Source organism: Solea senegalensis, linkage group LG4, assembly GCF_019176455.1.
Source record: "Solea senegalensis isolate Sse05_10M linkage group LG4, IFAPA_SoseM_1, whole genome shotgun sequence".
NCBI classification, from domain to species: Eukaryota; Metazoa; Chordata; class Actinopteri; order Pleuronectiformes; family Soleidae; genus Solea; species Solea senegalensis.
The window spans coordinates 19,141,878-19,162,731 of record NC_058024.1 but is presented as its reverse complement, the minus strand read 5'-3'; the positions used below and the strand labels follow the sequence as shown (position 1 = coordinate 19,162,731).

Genomic DNA, 20,854 nt, shown 5'->3' with positions numbered 1-20,854 from the left:
AAAAATATCAATGTAAAAAAAGCTCAATTTTCTTTTACATCAAGGGCAAATATTGATAACACTAATATAAATGTCACATCATTGTCTACAACTCATTTTCACTTATTAGTTTGTACACAATTTCTAAAATCTACCAGTGAACCTGCATTAATCAATTAGTACTTTGGCTGTTTATTTAATGAATAAATAAGTGAGATCAATCATATGTTGCTGCTAAGTCTAAAGCTGAGCTATGATATTTAATAATCTTAAAACTATCAGATAAATAGAGAAACCAACACATTTGTAAGTTTTCTCAGAGAATTCTTAGACTTGAAAGTTCAACAATTTCATAAATTTGCTAAATTTCTTTTCTTGACAATCCCCTGATTGCACTGTGTGTACAAACGAACCTGCAGTACATTTAAGAAAGATCTCAAAGATGATATTTCAGTTTTACCTTTTATCATTATGGGTTATTGGTTGACAAGGGAATTGAATGTAAATTCTTACAACTGAATGAATTCTTTGAACCTATTTCAGTCATGCTGCGACATCACCTGTGAAACACATAAGAGGGTCTGAACTGGATCAGTCTGCAGTATTTCCATGTAGCTGAGCATCTCACCTCTCTCTGGGATCTTTGTCAGCAGGTTGATTTTCGGAGTGACTCGACCTTCACTGGAAACGTCCACTGACCAATGAATGAACAGGACACAGCTATGAAGGAAAACAGACAGTAAAAATGTCAAGTTCACTCGTGCGTCTTGAGGGGATTTACAGTCTGTACTGATGTCAACAACAGCTCCGGTCAGACAGTAAAGAAACCAGCAGAAAACAGCTTTATCTGCAGGAGAGGCAGGTTTGTGTGTTGTCACCTTTCCCCCAGAATATTTAAGGTCTTGAAACCAGTGCAGAAGCTACAGAGCAGCAAACTGAAGTAGAAGAAAAGCATCCACACACTCGCTTTTTAACTGAAAAACAGACCAACAAACCTGTCGATGTATCACATCCAACAGCAGATGGCAGTTGTGTTTTATTCCTGATATTAATACTCACTCTGAACTTTCCTTATCGACACAGTAACACAATCACTTTAATAGTTTTCCCTCACAGAACAAACAATGAGCCGTTTCATTTGGTACATTAAAAAATTCAGATGTCGCACATCTTTTATACTGTATTTGTTACAAGATTCTATTCATTGGGATTAAATGAGTGTTGTGTTTACAGTTACCAGCTCGTGGAATATATATGAAATAAGACACATGTACAGTGTGGGTATATGCTGATTATATTTACCCAGGGAGCTGCGGATGATTCAGGGTCATGATCTCTGACCTACAGCCTCCAGGAAGAGATACGATAGACGGATACTTGTCCTGTACAAACACAGAGTTTTAATCACACAATGAAAGTTTGAAGATGCTGCTTGGCTCTGGATTATTAAAGCAACAATTATGTGACAAGAGTTTTGTTTGGACACAAGATGTTTCCACATCCCTGCATTTAGACTAGAGGATGATTAAATAAGTAAAATATAGATTTTATATCAGCAAACCTGCAGGAAGAAATGTACCTGTTTTAAACAAACAAACAAACAAACAAACAAACAGCTGGCATTGGATTTAGAATCGTCTTTCTAGTAGTTATTGTTTCTTTCATCCTGAAAAGCTGCATCTTGGCTTGATTAACACTGTTTTTGACCACAACATACCACAGCAGCTTTGAAAGCAACATGCCGAGAATCATTTTATCACAAAAAAATAAAAATATTGACAGATTTTTGAGGGGCAATGTCTCATATTTTTTTTAAAATTACATGGCATGTAGCTTAACACTGCTGAGAGACTCTCACCACAGCTGTTTTCCATTGTGTAGACTGTAGGTGGCACTACAGCATCTGTTTAAAACCCTGAGCCCTGGACCTCATTCATGAAAAACACATCAGCACGTACAAGCAGAGACACATTAAACTGTGATGATATGAGTCACGAGGGGAAACAGAGGAGTGTGAGGTCGTTCAGCAGCTTTTATGGCTGAGATGTTGCTGAATGAAAACGTCCTGTTAAAAGTCTCATCATGAAAATTAAAGGGAACATTTGTGAATTTTATGACCCACAGCAACAGACAGAAGGAAATGGTTGAATCTCTTCAGGGGCCTTTGTTGTAATGAATTCACAAACAAGAACCTGCTGAGTCTGGAGTGAAATGCTATGAATTTGATTTATTTTACTGACTCCACGCACAGAAATCATACACCAGGGTGTTTTCAGGACACTTCAGTCATTACAGGTGTGTTCAGGAAGTGAGTGCAGTCAAGGTGACTCATCTCAGAGGCATGTTGCTTTGTTTTGTCAATCAGAACCAGGTACCTGTAAGTGTTAAAGCCTTGGGCAACAGTCACTCTCTCTTCACTAAGGTTAGAAAGTTCACTGAAGTCTTTAAAGCTGTAGTGCGTAACTTGTTCATTAGTTTCAAATGAGTTCACTCATTGTTGATTAAGCGTATCAGCTCCACATGACTCTCCGTGCTTCTCATTATCACCTTGTTCCCACATGTTTTACTGTATGGAGGTAACAGCAAAACTATAGTGTTAAGTAGACAAAATCAGTGATCTTACATCACAGCACACAGGAGCTGTTGTCTTGTGACCTTGATGTTTGAAATTTACTTGATTCATCTCTACACAGACACGTTGTTTTCCATTACTTCATAGTACCTTTCCAATATAGGTGGGGTCGTCATAGCACAGCTATGCAAAACTACTGTGACATCATTTCATGTACATCCAGCTGTCTCTAGATCTTCCCGTCAGCCACCAAACACAGGAACGTCTGCACCTCGCCGACAGACCACGGTGTATTTTGGCGGACAGCAGCCATGTATGCTCACTGTAACACTCTTCCCGGTTTTTAAAAATGCCTAGGTTGATTCCTGCCATGCTCATGGCTCTTCCAGCGACTACACTCTCTGACCAATCAGTGGCCGGCAGTCTGTTGACGTCACATTTTACTATCAGTACCAGAGCGGGTACCAGATACCGGGTACTATCCCCAGTGGAACTGAGTCGAGTCGAGTAGTGTTCGAACTGTGTAATGGAAAAGTGCCATAAATGACACAAACAGGAGTAGACCAGAACCTCAGTGCGAGATAAAATGGAGAACATATTTTTCAGATATCACAGACATAAGCAGACTCAGATTTTATAAGATGAACTTTTTGTTGAGTAGCTAAAATCAGCTTATTTCCTGATTTCCCGCTGGCAGCCATGTTTTCACAGAGAGCGACTCTGCTGGGTTCTGCAGGACCTGCACAGTGCAGTCTGTCCCTCTTTAAATACTGTTTTCTCTTTAGCTTTTCCACTGTAGGGAGCCGTTAGGTATCTGACCTCTGACCTTTTCATTTGTTCTGAGACATTCCTGTTCACCACCTAACTGAATAAACCTATACATTTCCACGTGCCTTAATAAATCACCTGCTTTTCCTACAGACACAGGTTTGTCCTCTTTACTTTGCTACATTTGGATATTTAACTTGTCAGCATATTGGCAGTGTCCTCCCTTAGACAGGAAGACATATGTCAGACCTTTCTCTCTCTCTCTCTCTCTCCATTTCTGTCTGTTTATTACTCGCTCCCTCTCCCACACTCCTTTTTGTCTCAGCTGCAGTACAAATTCTGGCTTTCCTTCACAGCACTATTAGCCTGCTCTGCTCTACACAACTGCTCCACTCTCTGAGACACGCTGACAGTATCATCACGCAGTGACACACACACACTCTCATGAACACACACACACACAAGACTCCTGGAGCTCCCGCAGAACCAAAGGAGGAGAAAAGAAGGTGGAAAAATTTGGCCTCAAGTCCTGAAGCCGCCCTCAAACTGCTGGTAATGTAGAGTTAATGTCTTTCTCCGTCTGTCCTTAGCTCCTCCCTTCTCTCTGTCTCGCTTTCTGTCTTTTGTGATTTGTTTACAGCCGTTTCAATAGCTGCAGACAAAACAGCTGTTTCAATTGTTCCTTCACAGGTTCAAAACAAAAAACAAAACAAAAAAATGCTTCTATTACAGTATTTAGTCTGTCTTTAAGATGACCTGACTTAAACTTACTGCTGCTGCCAGACAGGAAGCTGACTAAAGACCTGATGCTTTACATAACAAAATGACCCAGTTTGGGAAACAGAGCTCTACAGAAGCATGGAAAGACTGGGTTGATTCACTGGTTTGGTTTTTGGATAAGGACCACAGTGTAGTTGTTTCTGTCAAAGGTACAGATTGTAAAGTTAGTTCATACTGGCCGTTTCTTGTAGAGTCAGAGAACAGAAAGCTTTTTTTCAGAAATGTGTTCTGGAACTAAACTTCAGGGGGTTGATAACTGATTCACATACACACACACCATATTAACAAAAATCAAATATTGACAAAACCATAAAAAACAACAACATACACAACAGTAACCAGCATCTATAGCTTCTGCCTGTGTATGTAGCAGACCAACCACTCCTTTTAAAACACTTGATGGACAAACCAACATGTCCAGTGGAGGACACTTGCAGTGAGCTGGCATCAATATTCAGAAACGAAAAAGTTCAAACGCAGAATTAATCAGAACTACAACACACAGCAACATAGAACACTGACAAATAATAGCATGAAACAAGATTTGGGGCCACTAGTGCAGTGGCTAGCATTGTTGCCTCGCAGCAAGACGGTCACTGGTTCAGATCCTGGTTCTTCTTCTGATCATTTCTGACAGGCTGTACCCTAAGAGGTGTAATGCTGCTGTCCACAGTTCGACTGAGGGCCTTTCTGTGTGGAGTTTGCATGTTCTCCACATGTTTGTGTGTGTGCGTGGGTTTGCTCTGGTTATTCTGACCTCCTCCCACTGTCAATCCCAGTTGCAATGACCCTGTCAACTGGGATTGGCTCCATCAATTCTTGCAAAAATATGTGGTCAGAAAAAATCTGACATTTGAAGATATCACAGTGAGCAGAGAATATTGATTAACTGAAAAAACTGATTTTAAAATACGTTAAAAAAAAAGTCTTTATAATCTTTCTTAAGCATGTTTTCATTGAACAGCAGAAACAGTAGGATGGAGCAAAACGTCATCATTAAGCACTGTCTGGGTCTCACACACACACAAGCGTCTTCATGTTATTTTATCTTCTACTGTTCTTGCTGGAAGTCCCTCCGTCTGAGCCTGCTCATCCAGAAACTGAATGGCTGAATATTTTCCACTTCCCTCCCTCCTGTTTTCTTTCCTCTGTCTCAGCACACATGGATTTCTCTCTCTTTCTCTCTCTCTCTCTCTGGAATCTGGTTTCCCTCTGGTTGCTGCTGAATTCAGGAGGGAGGGTCTAAGGGCTGACTCGGTGTACAGACCTCCAGTCTGTGGAGCTGCAGACCAATTAATTAATCCAAAACAAAGTGATTGATAAAAACAGAGTGTGGGCGCCACTGGGCAGACATGGGAGACAGACAGAGAGTAAGAGAGAGAGAGAGAGAGAGAGAGAGAGAAAGAGAGAGAGAGAGAGATCTTATTAAAGATGTGCAATAACATGAATTTTGTGCTCTGGAAAACATAAGATAAACATGTTACCAAATAATAGTAATAAATAATAACGTTGTTAAATGTCTGAAAAGTTGAGGTGAATATCTCCAGTTATAAGTGCCATGAAACACAATGGACCGCTTCACTATCAGTGTCATCAAAATGACCTGAGGTCATTTATTACAGATCAACATGGTTTATTTCTTGTTCTAAGAATCAGCATCAGAAACAGACCAAGGGAATAGGTTGAAATGTGCAGCGAGAGAGAAAATGGAAAACTGAGGTCAAGTTCTGGGCATTTCTGTAATTATTTTTTACAGAGAGAGAGAGAGAGAGAGAGAGAGAGAGAGAGAGAGAGAGTCAGCAAAGGGTCATTGCTGGATTCAAACCCTTGCTGTTGTGCTCAGGATTCAGCCTGTACAATAAAAAGAAATCTAAAAATGTTATACTTTATACTATAAAGTTTTTGCACAATTAAAACAAAGCCAACATTATTTCTAATTGTAGAAGTCCATTATAATAGAGAAGTTTACAAAACCCGAAATTTGCAGATACAGTATAGGACTGCTTTTTTGGCTATTTGTAGGTGTGAGAACAAGTGGAAAACACATCATATCCAGTTATTACCTTGTAAAATAGCTGTGGCTAACATGCAGCTGCCCACTCTATACTCACCCAGCAGTATTATTGTTATTATTATTATTATTATACCTCTGGAGCCTTTTTTTTTGTTATCGCCACAGGATGAATGTTCAGTCCACTGTCCTTTTAGCTCTGCTTTGGTCTGCTACAACTCCAGAACACATAGAAGTCTAGCTATATTGTATATGCTATATTTGTTCAACCATGTTCACAACATAAAGCCACAACTAGGCATTGGATGGTATAAGATTCTGATTGTAAGATAACCTTAGGCAAAACAAAAACTAAAAATAAGTCTTGTGACTACAGCTCTAAAATGTCTTACCATCAGAAACACAACTGACTGATTGCTAGCACCAACCTGGAAGGGGAAAGAAAATTGTAATGATTTTGAAGCCTAGACTTTTTAATACCATGATATACCATGACACTAGTTATAAGCTCATGTCCAACTGCAACAGGCTAAATTATCCTCATGATTTGATTCCACTATGACATTAGCAGCATTAAATGTACGTTCATTGGCGGTGACAGTGGCTTACATTCCTTCAGACAAGCACAAACTTAAGGTCTCCATCGGGCTTGTCTGGGCATTGAGCCACCACATCTGAGGATCAGCTATGGCACATGTATTACTGTTATTGTGGATGATAGAGAAAACTGGTTCAATCTACTCAAATGAGAGGAGGAATCAGACAGAAGACAAACTATCAGGTTTGTGACGGTGTGTGTGTGTGTGTGTGTGTGTGTCAGCATCACATCTCTGCTTTAATAATGACAGGACTGCTGTGTATAGACCAGTCATTATACACACACACACACACACACTCACAACCAGCCATTAGGACCCCAGCCGCGAACTATATGAAGACCAGCAGCAGCACTGACAGCTCCTTAGGTTGGAGAAGCTGCTGCAGGTAAAGACCTCTTTTTCTGCTGTCTATTTCCCTGGTCAGCCTTAAACCTTGGATTTAATGATACCTGATCAGTGCATTTAAGGTTATGTCGCATCCAGTTTTTGTGAACTTCTGTTTTCCAACCATGGCTACTGGGAGAATTAACAGCTCAATGTGGCCCTTTTGTCTTTGATGGCTCCCATTGACTCACAATGAGGAGGAAGTAAAGTCTTGGGTGTTCAACTCTTCCTTTTTAGTACATTAACCTAAAGCATCATTAATCATGAACAACCTTCTCAATTAAATTGATAAAATAGGTTTTTAAAGGAGGGCGGCTTAGAAACATAGTACAGTGTTGGTACCTAATCATGTATTGTGTCCAAACTTGAAAGTGTAAGCAGCCACTGTGAATCCCTCAGTGCTGGTTCTAGTCACTGTGAGGAAACATTAAACTGTGCTGCTCTGCAGTGATGAGGTGGTGGCTGATGATGGCCAGTCTGTGGCTTCTGGTGGTCACGACCATACAGGACACCCAGACCAGGAGCAGACCACGCAACCAGGACAGTGAGACCCGCCGAGGGAAACGGAGGAGGGAAGGACAGGGTAAGACTCAGACCTAACACCACCAAAAAGTTTTAATTATTTGGTAAAATCAAGTATAACTAAGGTCTGGTACAAAAAACCGAAACATTGACAGTGGCCATGTTTTGCAGGTCACTTGCAGACCAGAACGGGACACTCCAGACCTCTGAAAATCAGGCTTGTCCCTAGTCCCAGTGTTTCAGTTGAACCCAGAGACAACCAAGGAGACACCCTGTTCCTGCAGTCCTACAAGAACCAGAACCTTCAAGAACAGCACTCCAGCTACAACATCATCCCAGGTCAGTCAGACCAGTAACTCAGTTACTCAGCTTTAACCCAAGTTAGTGAGAGCAGTATCTTAGCTCTAACTCAGGTTAGTGAAGTCAGTATTTTAACTGTAACCCAGGTTAGTGAGACCAGTAGCTCAGCTTCAAACCAGGACAGTGAAACCAGTATTTGCGCTTTAGCCAAGGACAATGAGACCAGTATCTTACCTCGAACCCAGGTTAGTGGGTCAGTGGTATCAACAACAAAAAGTATCTGGCATTAATAACCATGAAATCTTAATTACAGTAAAACATTTTAGTTATACTGGAGTTTCAAGTCCAGTCAGAGCAGACCAGCTCAACTATGAGACTCTGCCCTGTTCCCATCATGAAACTGCTCGTTATTATAGCTGAGTAATTTAATGTCAAATCATCACATTCCACCATGAACAGAAGGGAAAACAATCTGAGGGAAAAGAGCTCATCAGAAAAAGAGTCCTGAAAACCCCCACACAGAGACAATGATGGAGACTCCGAACAAGAACCTCAGGCCACCTCACGTGGAAACATTTCAGTTTGAAAATACAAGCATTAGGTGATTAGTGGTGATGGTCTGTTGTTGGGAACTGTGAAAGATTTTCCCTATTTTTACTATTTGTTTCTGTTTTCACTGTGGTTTGAAATACAAGAAGATATCTGCTTTGTGTTTAAAGTTTCAGACACAAACTGTGATGTAACGACAACCAAACAGACCAAATTTCAGTTTATAGAAATAAAACATTACAGATGTCAGACCTTTGCTGAGAAGTCAGAGAAGTTTTTACTTGCTTTGTTTTGGGTAAAGGGAAATGTCTGTCTAGTCCCCATGGCAACCAATCAGCTCTGTTAATGTTACAGGATATTTCAGTATGGAAAATTCACTCTTCATTCTGACAAAAACACTGGCTTGGATATCTCAACATGGCTTTCTCCCTCATGTTAGTCTCCATCTACAGAGGTTCTGTCAAAGAAATAATTAATTACCATTACACATTAAGTGGAAACACAATTCGGTTTAAAATGTGGGGGGAAAAAAAAAATAAAAATGAAAAGGCTTGTATTTCCATGAGGATCCTAAAAGTGACACCATTTCAAAAGACAGACTGAAATTTTGCAAGTTAAGTTTACTGTCATAATATAATTTAATGAATCTTCTCTTTGAGATGCTACCTCTTGTAACATTTCTGAGATTTTAATGCCACATTTGTTTCCAGTTTTTAGTTTTTAGGTTACTTAATCTAATCTGTACACAAAACCAACAAACACCGACTCATTTTTACAGAGGCCAGGCTGACACCTTCTTGTTTTGTCCAAAAGTCCAAAGATTAAATATTTCATGATATACAGAAAAATGTAGCTAATCTACCCATCTGTACAATGAACAGTAGGAATAATAGTTTTTCTCAGAAATGGGTTTTACAGATTTAAAAAGTGTTGGTTCATTAGCAATTGAACAAGTTCACTGCTGGTAAAAGCACAGCAATATCTACACTTGGCTTTGGACAATGCCATGGTTCTATATTATTTAATCAAAACCTTAAAATTTACTGGACAATGAAAATCAAGAGTTCTGACAGCAGGACAATATTTTTAAGAGAAAAGAAAAGCTCTAAAGTGTAATGTGTGCCCCAGAGATGACAGGGTGACAGTTTCACTGCACACAGCAAAGGGGACTGAAATAGAGAGACAGTGTTTAGGAGAAATAACCTGAGCCTCTTTAACTACCTGTGTTCATATAGATGTGACAAAGAGCATACCATTAGAAAGGACAGATGACAGACGGGAGAGACTGAAACTAGACACAAAGAGCTTCTTCCTGCTGTATCATAGTGGTTTAGTGTCTTTCTTCCTGACTCACTGCCCATCACAACCTTGTCCTGTCCCAGGTCTGATGTTGAAAGGTGAAGTTAATGCAGAGGGAGGAGTGGAAAGACTACAAAACACTGCTTTGTCTAGTTCTGATGGTAAAGTACAAGCTTTAGATTTGACTAGACCTACACAGTAATTATTGCAGCTGGGCCTGCTGCTGCCACTGCTATGGAGGATGACAAGGGTCGGTGTGTTGGGACCCACAGGTTGCTGGTTTACGTTCGCTTTGTTCTGGACCTCAGTATCAACACCCACCTTGCTCAGCAAGTCTGGTGTTGTACTTATCAACAGCTGTTTCCAGAGCTGGAAAAGTCAACAGATTCATGCAAAGACTTGTAGGTGGAAATAAGAATAGGGGCGTCATCTTCCGTTGCATATGTTTCACAAAAACATGAAGTCATGGAATTGCTCCTGCTTCATTCAACATCTCCTAGCTGCCAAATAATTATGTTAACAGGGTGGACATTTCCTTGCAAATTACCTCTTGATACACCATGTCAAAATTGTAGAGATGTAGAGATAGAAACATTGTGGAAAAACACTGTTACATTCAAATGAATGTGATCTTTAATGAACTACTGAACTGACTGTAGTGTGTCTGTATTGTTTCAGGTAAGCAGGGCCAGTGTGTGTACCAGGGTCTGACCATGTTTGACCAGGCCGTCTGGTCTCCAAAGCCCTGTGTAACTTGTCTGTGTACCAGAGGGCGTGTGGCGTGTGACGAGATCACGTGTCCCACTGTGCACTGCCACTTCCCCTTCACTCCAGCTGGGGAGTGCTGCCCCGTCTGCATGGAGCCAGGTAGAAACACAACATGTGCATATACCATGGTTCAACATCCAGAGGCAACAGCGATAAACAATGTTTCTGACAATCAGACAGGTCAAGAGTTAATTTATTCAAACTGCATACGTCAAAAGTTCTGGTATGAAACTCATCACCATGCAATACATATTACAATTATTTATTTATTGGGAAAAATATAATCCTAACAGATTCCATCTCTGAGGCCTCAGCATGTTGCCTTCGGCTTCCATCATGACTAAAAATGTGGTCAGCACATTTTTAGTCTGTACACATGTTGTGAATCTTTTAATAAGTCTGTATGTTGGGTATACCACATGGATCAAATAACTGAATCTGAATTTGAAAACTTTAAAATGCAAAATCACAATTGGGACAGAAATGCTATGAATCAGAAATAATCAGAAGCACAATGCAAACAAAAGTGATCAATCTTCACAATAACCACCAACATGAGCATAAATATTTGATTCATAAGTTGGAAATCCTATTGTTAGATGTGAGCTCAAATTGTAGTGCACTACTTCGTTAGGTCTGACAGTATTTCTTGACAGACACCATTTTCAGATGAAGGATGCAGAACACAAATATTTTGACATTGTTTCTGTTTGCAAAGACCAAACAGGCAGCAACAAAAATCACCAAAGGTTGCAGGTTTAAATAATTAATGACTTTTTGTCCTAGTTTTACTTTTGAGCCTCGTACAATCTTAAACCTCAACCATGTTATCAGCTTGGTTGTTCTTTATTCTTCCAACTATATTTAGCTTGATGTACAACATGGGTATATAGGACACAATCAAATCAACCTCAAGATACATACAAAAATAAAACAAAAAAAAAAACAAAATAAAATTTTGATTCTGTAGCAGCTAACTCCAACATCAGCTAATGCAGAAAAACCAACTCTACCTGACTGTTTGTTCAACGGGTACAGTTGAGAGGTGGTTTGGTCCAGACTAGTCTACAGCAACAATCTGCTCTGTAGCTTCAACAAGACAACTAGTCTTGCTTCTGTCTGTCTGGACAAATGTGGGTGTCTGTCTGTCTGTTTACAACACTAACACACAGCCTTGTCTGTCTGTATGTCCAACTATCACTGTCTGTCTGTCCTCATAAATTTTCTTGTATCATTCTTCTTTAGTTTTGGTTATTTTTTCTCTATTTTTTTCCTCTTCTTCTTGCTTCCTCTCCTCTGTTTCTACCTTCGTATTTCTATACCTTTTCTTCTTTTTCTCTTTCAATATCATCGCCGTTTTCTTCATCTCAACCATCTCCTGCCTCCTACCAACTCCTGCCACCTGACTGGCAGCCCCACACCACCCTAACCCCACCCTAGACCCTGACTTCAGCCTTGACCTTTCTGGTGACTCCCCAGTTCCCAGTGATCCCAGCAAGCCTGAGAGCCCACTGACCCCAGAGGAGATCCAGCGAATTCTCTGGCGAGAGGAAGAGGAGCACCGTGAAGAGGAGGAGCGCCTTAGAAAGAAGGATGAAGCAAGGAAGAAGAGGAGGAAGCAGAGGAAGGAGCAGGAGGAGAAGCAGAGGAAGATAGTGGAGGAGACAAGGAGGCAGGAGGAGGAGGCCCGGAGGTTGCAGGTGGAGAAGGAAGAGGAGGAGTGGCGGAGGCAGATGGAGGAGAGTAAGAGGCAAGATGATGAGAGGAGGAGGCAGGAGGAGGAGGACAGAAGAAGGAAGGAGGCAGCAGAGAGAGAAGCAAGGGAGAAGGAAAGGAAGCTAGAGGAGGAAAGAAGGAGGCATGAAGAGATTCTGAGGGAGGAACTACTACCATTGTTAGAGGAGGAGGAGGTTTGGCTGAGAGGAGATGTGTTTCAGATGCCCCCAAAAGAACCTGAAGAACCAGACCTCATCCCTGCTCCAATACCAAGACCTCCTGATGTGACAGAGGACGAGTTGAAGGAAGTGAAGGCGGAGGAGCTGGAGGAGGAAGAGGACGAAATGGAGGAGGTGGTGATAGTGAACAGAGGAGGGCTTCCTCCAGGCTGCGACATTTCTGATGTCACTGTGACATGTGAGAATGCCAAACTCGTTCACTTTCCACCTCTGTCCATACCTGAGCTCAAATCTCTCAGTTTGGAGGGTAAGTCATCAACACCACGACTAGATTTCTTTATATTTGTTTAGCCTTTGTTTAACCAGGTTAGTCCCATTGAGATCACAGCTCTGTTTTACAAGGGAGACCTGGCCAAGTCCATTGACCAACAAAAACACACAGAACACTTTTGATTTATAGACTTGTATTGCTTTGTTTAATGTACAATTTATCTTTGGCCCAGTTTACTCATAGCAGGCACAATATTAATCAGGCTCTTTTATCAAAACTTGAACCAGAATAAAATTAACAGGATCTAATCATTTGCACACAGGAACAAATGATGTAATAAAACACAAGCAAAACAAGGCAGCAAAATAAAAATGACCCACATAAATATCCTGCTCATGTTAACTGACTGTAAAATGCTCTGGCCTACAGGTAACGACATCAGAAGCATCCCAGCTGCAGCCTTCAATGGAATTCCTAACCTGGAATGGATCAATCTAAAGAAAAACAAACTCACCTCTGCCGGTATTGATCCTAAAGCCTTCAAAGTAAGACACTAACACACTAAACCAATGCTACCCTTGAGAGGAATAGCCAACTTTTTCCAACCATCCACCACTTGATTCTAGTGTTTCAGCACTTACCAACAAATAAACAGTTTGTGGCATAAATGTAAAAAGCACAATAAACATATAAAGCAATGCAGTCAACAAGAGAGAAACCTCAGTCTAAGTGATTACATGATGCAAATATTTGTCCCAAAACAAAACTAGATCATGACGTCTTTCCTTGATGTACCATCACTGTCTTTAATGTGACCTTGAATATCACAACCTATAGCAAACATATGTAAAGAGAAGCATTTTAATGTGCATCATCTCAAGCAGGCAGAAGAGGAAGGTGGTATTTCTCCAGATTTAAGATTTGTGGTATGAAAAAGAGAAGCCATAACACCATCACATACACCCCAGTATCACCTGTACCTCCCTGTATGTCACAGGGTTTGAAGATGCTAAGCCGTCTGTACTTGGATGGGAACCTTCTAGAGGCAGTGCCCTCTGACCTCCCCCCCACGTTGCAGGAGCTAAAGATCAATGAGAACAGACTGAGAGGGATTGATGAAAACAGCTTCCAAGGTAGTGATATGGCATCTTACACTGACATCAGCTTTAATGTCACGCAATAGTCCACCAGCTGTCAACTATTTCCACTCAATATTTCCACTGAAAATTACACAGAGCAATCACCTAGATTGCTTGTAGCCTAAACAATGTTGTTTGGAAATTAAAGTACTATGCACACCAGCAACCTGATTGTGATGTGTCTTATCACAGGAAACTCTCTCTTTTGCCCAGTGCAGACACAAACTTGTTTATATATACACTGGTTTTTAGATTTGAGCAACCTGGTGATTCTGGAGCTGGAAGGAAATCTGTTGAGTGAGGGAAATGTAGATCCTCTGGCCTTTGCTCCGCTCATCCAGCTCTCCTACCTCAGATTGGGCAGAAACCACTTCCGCACCATTCCACAGGGCCTTCCCGCTACACTGCTGGTATGAAGTAATATCTGTTTACACAACTATCTCTTATTCCTCATACTTGGATACCAGCCTTCCTTCATAAAAGTACAAGTCATTATGCCCTTCCCTTAAAAAAAAAAGAAAGTAATAGCTATTATATACAGTACAGTGATTTATTGTTATTGGCTATTCTGTCGCTTTATCAGAGAACTTTTCAAGAAGTGGTAGTATTCTGAATTTAGGTTTGCTGATACATTGCTTTTTTTCTTTTTGGCACTGATATTAAGACTACTCCACTGAGTAAACTCTGTTTCTACCTGTGGGAAGCCAATGCACTCAACTGGCTTCAGGTTAACCACAAACGCTGCAGAACAGCAGCAACATGGAGCTGCTGTAAATTCACCTTAAACCAACTACATGCTATGAATTTGGACAGTTTCTAAATACCATAAATCAGAAAAGCTCACAGCCTTTTTTGTCATTAGTTCTCACTCTCATTCAAACTTTAATGTTTGTTCTGGGTTTTCAAAGTTAATTGGCAAACACTATGACCAAGGGTAATAAGGATGATGACTTAAAGATGAGTAATGTGACAGATATATGATTAACTAGACACTAAGATGTGTCTGTCTGTTTCCAGTGGTATTTATGCTGCCAATTTTACCATGTGGCTGAATTCACTCTGGCCTGTTTTATGCGTTTATAACCCGAAAGTGTCTCATCAAACCACATACTTTGTCAGCCAAAATCTCAAGAATAAATAACTTTAGATGTGGTCATACTCATACATACCCTTACTTTTGCTTTTATATTGGTCTCAATAAAAATAAAACAATAGATATTATAAAATAGATGGCATTATAAAAACAAAACTAAATTCCAGTGATTATTACAGCAGACATTACACCAAACATGTTCCAGGAAGACAGTTTTTTTTACATTTTGTTCTGGGTAAGGTTAAGGGTATGAAATTATTGTAACCATTTTTTAAATGATTATAGGGCATTTTCAAAAGTTTCTGAGGAACTCGTGCATGAATCATAAAATTGGAGGAAAAAAATATCAGGTGTTTAGATCAGTTTGACAAATTATTAAAGTGATCTGAATAATGACATTTGAATTCTTTTTTCCTGTCTGCCTGATATTCAGGAGCTACACTTGGACAACAACCTGATAGAGGAAATCTCAGGGACAGTTTTTAATCAGACCAGAAGTCTGAATGTGATTTCTCTGAGACACAACCGGCTGGATGAGCTCAGAATTGCCCCACTGGCCTGGATCAACCACAGGTCAGACAAAAAGTGATCACTAACACCCATGATACCAAAGGGAGACAATACAGATTATTTTTGTCTTTACAAATCCATAATATACAGTTTCCTGCTGTTTAACTCGAGTACCCATTCCCTTTTAGTGTTTTAAATAATAAATATCTTTCTTCTTTAGCACTTACTTAAGAGAAATGCATTAAGAGAACCTATATTAGAAAAAAACTGCTTCTGTTCATCTTAATAACCCAGTTATTTACAAATCCTCTCCTCATCTTTCTTCTCTGCAGGAATATCGAGTCCATTGACCTTTCACATAATGACCTTTATCTGGTTCCATCTTACCTGCCCAGATCTCTGGTACATCTAGTGCTGGTGGGAAACAACATAGAGAGAATACCTGGTAGGTGGAAATTGCTGATAACCTCACCTTACTGACAAACATATCAAGAAGATGGGAGGGCCTGGATTTGTTATCTGAGGATTGTCACAAGCATAATACCAGTAGGAGTTAGCACTGTTTATTTATTTATACATGACTCCAGCTTTTAGGTAATGCTTTAGTGATGTCAATTAATGACCTGTATTGTCTGTATAAGGTTTGTTTTGTTTTTTTATTGCTGTTGTGTTTAATTTGACGTGAGCTTCTGGATAGTGGAATTTCTTCAAGGACATGAATAAAGTGTCTATCTATCAATGACAGCATCTGTATATCAAGTTATAGTTCATAAAATTAAATTTGTTTAGGAAATGAATGAAATGTAATATACTGAGTAGTCATTGTCAGGGTTTATTGCTTTAGTTTCCACCGCCCTTGAATGGATGAGCTCCTGGAAATAAAATGCTCAGGAAATGATACTAAATCCCTGTTCCACATCATTTCAGGGTTTGGCTCCACTTCTTTGATCGTGACTGATTTGGCTAATGTGAAACTACATCATAAAAACTACAGTAAAGATAGAAGTACCACAGTTTTGCTACTGTATCTCTTCATAACAGGACCACCAACACTTAGCAATAAAGAGTGTTAGCTGAACAAACCAGCATGTCCAAGGCCATCACTAGTTTTTAGAGGAGACTGGTTCAAAAGGGAGCAAGAGTCAGTGTTTAAGGACTTGGATGTTGTTTTGAGAAAGCGACTCTCTTGTGCAAGACACAGCAGGGGCGTGGATTCTCATTTGGCTTTTGTGCCTTACTATCACGTAAATGTGAAAAATAATATCAGTTCCAGCTGTAGTTTGTCCCATAATCAGTTACTCTACTTGATAACCTGTCTGTCAAAAAGACAAAAAAAGCCACGCTTACAGTATAACCAAAACCCGTTCTGTCACTGGTTAAAAACATAATCTCACTATGTGATCACAAGTAGGATTACATGTGAGTGGGTGCATGTACTGTATCTCTGTGAACTTTTAAGGACCTTTACTAGCATGAACACTGACCTTTGTCAGGACCAGTAGTCCTCACAGAACCAAATAATAAAACAGAACCTTATTTTTGATTAAGTTTATAATTTGAATTGTGGATAGGTCAAGGTTAGAATTAGCCATTAATTGGTTATGGTTAAGGTTAGGGATAATGCTTGGTTTATGGTGTCCATAGTAATAGAAGTTTAAAGGATATTTGCGTGTGTGGGTTGGGATGGTCTTTCTTTAATTTCTGTATTGTCATTTTTATTCTATGAAGCACTTTGTCCTACATTTTGTGTATAAAAGGTGTGTATAATAAAGTTTGCTATTATATTACTAACAAAACAGATCATAAAAATGGTTTCCCACAGTTACAGTTTTTTATTCATCTCCATCTCACCAGGTTATGTCTTTGCCCACATGGAACCTGGTTTAGAGTACCTCTACCTGTCTTATAACAAACTTGATGGAGAAGGAATTGAACCCGAGTCATTCTTTGGCTCATATCAATCCATGGTGGAATTATGTTTGGATCATAACCAGCTGGTCAATGTACCATCTGGTATCAATGAGATGACCAACATACACTTTCTCAGACTCAACAATAACAGAATCAGGTATGAAGCCAATATCCATGAATATGTATTTATTACAGTATGACCAAGTGGTGACTTTAGTTTGTACTGTGGTGCAACACCAAAAATCTATCTAAATGTACAGTTTTTTTTCCTGCAGTTTGACTGTAGTTTGAACGACAGAGTGACTGTGATGCCTATAGCTCTATGAACAGATATGTTCTAAAGAAATAACTCATTTACATTTTTTTTTTCCTTTCCATCCATTTTCCCACACATCCTGTAGTGTTCATGGTCACAGGGATTGGATTACATTCTAGTGTACGGACTCTCTTAATGGTCCCATTAATCAAAGCTTTGAGTTTATAATTAAGTTATGAAATCCAATTTTGGATTATAATGTTTAAATTATAGTTTAAACAGTGATTCTTAAGAGTTGATAAACTTGAGGAGTAAATGTTATCCAGAATGATTGAAATGAAACAAGTATAGTTATAATACACAAGTTATTGTAATGACAAATTCATCGCAATTGCAGTGGCAAGTACTGGAATGTTTCAATTATTAGTTGTACAAAGAACAAAAGATAGAGCCCAACATCTAAAAAGAAGTACATTTAGTCATCACTGAAAGCAACATGACAAAAAAAAAAGACTATGTCTAGATTACTGACCCATTTATCATAGTCTGCCAGAAAATATTAAAGTTGAGAGTTCACTGGTCACATGAAACATTTCATTAGCCACACACAAGTCCATGCAGCACAGAGTTAATTCCAGGTTGCACCATGGCTTACACCCCTAGTGGAAAAGTATAATCCACTTTCAAGCAAAATATTACTGATCATTTTAACATACTGTATGTGGTGCAGGACATGTACTCTTGTTATTCATTTATTTATTAAGGGAACCTCCTCTCCGACTGCTCAGTTTCTCCAAGTGTCAATACACACCCCTATCTAGCAACAGAAATATAATTGTCAGATTCATTGATAATAAAATCTTAGCTAGTTAGAAATCTAACTGCCTCTTGATGTTGTGTCTTCCAGGAGTATCCCTGACGAAAGCATATGTGACCCTAACCACAGTGGAGACTCCACACTAGTGGCCCTGAGGCTGGAAAACAACTACATTGACCCCCAGAAGATCTCACCAACAGCCTTCTCCTGTGTACGCTCTTCCTCAAGTGTCACCTTAAAACCACAGAAAAGTGACCGGAGTCCACATAAAACCAAACACTAGAAGACTTTCTTCATATGAAGATACTGGATGTTTAAGTGCCTCAGGCAGTGAAAACCTAAAATAAATATCCTCTCATTAGCTTACTCTGATGCTCTGTTATGAAATAACATTTAAAAATAATAAGAACATTTCTTCTACAAAAGATCTCACATTGTAGTCTGATGTACAAATTGGACATGCTGGAAATATATGCATCACTGATCTCATTTTCCTGATGGCAATGTCTTGTCCTGACACATTCTTGGACTGCACCTTTACAAGCTGCATAACAATAAGACTTTCTTCCTTTCTGGCTCCCATATACATTTAGGGTAAGTTGTTACCAGGCTTAACTTAAACAAATGAAAGTGACAGAGAATGTTCAGAATGTTCAAAATCGAAGACATATGCCTCCTTCTGTGGAATGTTAAACTCCCTCAAATGGAAAGAATCCCTCAAACATACACAGTAAAATGAAACTGGTAATAAAGTAATGGAAAGAAGTCTATAAAGTGATACTGCGAGCACAGCACATTATTTTTAACCTCACCACCTTAATGTTCCATTGCTCAGCTTAGTTCCATTCCAGTGTCTTTCATAAAATCTCTTAACATAGAAAGTAATTTCATATTTCATATGGAACTCCTCACAATCAAGTTACAGTAAATCACGTGTGTGACGCATTTTTTCAAGTTCATGCTGTTTATGATTCAGAGAGGATTAAAGGATTAATTTTAAGTGAAGGCTGGCAGAGAGCTAATTCCTGAAACGAGTGACGAGATGGAAGGTGTAATGACATGTCTGCTTATTTTTCTGAAGCCTTTATACTGTTGTTTAAATTCAAGAAATTACTACAGCCTCTCTAAATGCTGCTGGTTTCGTTTCATATTACAGCATTAGATTTCACATGCCGATAGCAGTCAACGCATGTATTGTGAATGATCAGGCATTTGTGTGCATCAACTACATTCCCTGTTATCACAGTTCCACTTCAGTCTCTTATACTAAGTGACCGTGAGCTACATAAATACAACGGGAGTGATGTTCACCTGTCTTGTAAATCACCTACATTTTATTAAATAGGATACTGTTCCTTGTAATTGCCATGTTTTTGTGATTCATTTCACTGATGAAATGCCACGATGAGCAGCAGGTTTGCTTTTGAGTTTTATGGGGATCAGTATATCCACATGGACTATGTGGCCTGAGGAAACACAGTCACTCAAACAGCTGCTTTTTTCCTTCAACAGTCCTGAAAAAAAAATTACAAAAGTGTTGAAAGGTGGGAGCCTGGTCCCAGATGACTTTTCCTCACTGTAAATGTTCACCTCAAAGCTTTTCTTAGGTGATGCCCCTTAGGATCTTTCATGCAGAAACACTGTGAAAACTCCTGGACTATTGTATTCTATGTTTATCCTTCAACCTGTATGTATGCAAAAACAGCCTTGACAGAGAATAAAAGAAAGCTTTTGCACCTTGGGAGAGTAAATCCTTTATGTATGAGGGACGAAATATATGGATTATTATATGTTCTGTACATTTGCTTTAAATACTATTGAGATTGGATGCATTGGATGTACAGAAATAATAATTATAAACAGATTTAATCAAGATTTGTGTTATTACAAAACTGTGACATGTTGGACTAATACATCCTTCTTACTCTTACGATATGTCAAATTTTTATGATAACATTTTTTGAGATTTTTGAGACAATTATGTTCTATAGTTATGTGACAATGCCTCAGAGCTAAAGCTTGACTTTCCTGTGCTGTCTTGTTCAGACAAATCTTACAGAACGTAACACAAATTAATAATTACATAAATAATAGTCTGTTTCTGTTTTGGTGTTAGGAGGTCTATAATAACACAGAGAAAATTGTCAGTTGTCACTGAAGGCAACTTTGTACAACCTTAAGTACAGTATGACTTAACTAGAATCATCTGTTTTAACATGTCATTCAATTTTTTTTCCTGTGGGGACAGAAAATGACAGCTATTCCCAATTCAGCTTTAAAATGCCTTGATGTTATAATGCAAATCAGTGTCATTATGTTCTCATTACTGCCTAATTTCCACCAACATCAAGTGAATGAAAACTGTGAAATGATAATCACAATAGTTGTACAATATATTACTATAGATAAGATTATCATTATTACAAACATG

General features: G+C 39.2%; 2 protein-coding genes across 5 annotated transcripts in view; one reads left to right on the top strand and one right to left on the bottom strand.

Annotated features, from left to right (window-relative positions):
• LOC122768175 (centromere protein P) overlaps positions 1-20,854 on the bottom strand; it is a 67,901-nt gene that overhangs the window by 421 nt on the left and 46,626 nt on the right. For all 3 annotated transcript variants that reach the window (XM_044023972.1, XM_044023975.1, XM_044023973.1), the window contains exons 7-8: positions 1,282-1,361; positions 608-699 (exon numbers count right to left, since the gene is read on the bottom strand). In XM_044023972.1, the coding sequence (XP_043879907.1) occupies positions 608-699; positions 1,282-1,361 (172 nt within the window). The remainder of the gene's footprint in view (positions 1-607; positions 700-1,281; positions 1,362-20,854) is intronic.
• ecm2 (extracellular matrix protein 2, female organ and adipocyte specific) lies at positions 3,626-20,164 on the top strand. 2 transcript variants are annotated; one of them, XM_044023967.1, is made up of 12 exons: positions 3,626-3,871; positions 7,542-7,676; positions 7,787-7,954; positions 10,442-10,630; positions 11,945-12,733; positions 13,127-13,242; positions 13,695-13,830; positions 14,089-14,246; positions 15,363-15,502; positions 15,772-15,884; positions 17,294-17,507; positions 18,514-20,164. In XM_044023967.1, the coding sequence occupies exons 2-12, from the start codon at positions 7,544-7,546 to the stop codon at positions 18,704-18,706; spliced, it is 2,349 nt and encodes a 782-aa protein (XP_043879902.1). In that variant the 5' UTR covers positions 3,626-3,871; positions 7,542-7,543; the 3' UTR covers positions 18,707-20,164. The 2 variants fall into 2 exon arrangements, with proteins under 2 accessions (XP_043879902.1, XP_043879903.1); XM_044023968.1 differs by lacking the exon at positions 10,442-10,630.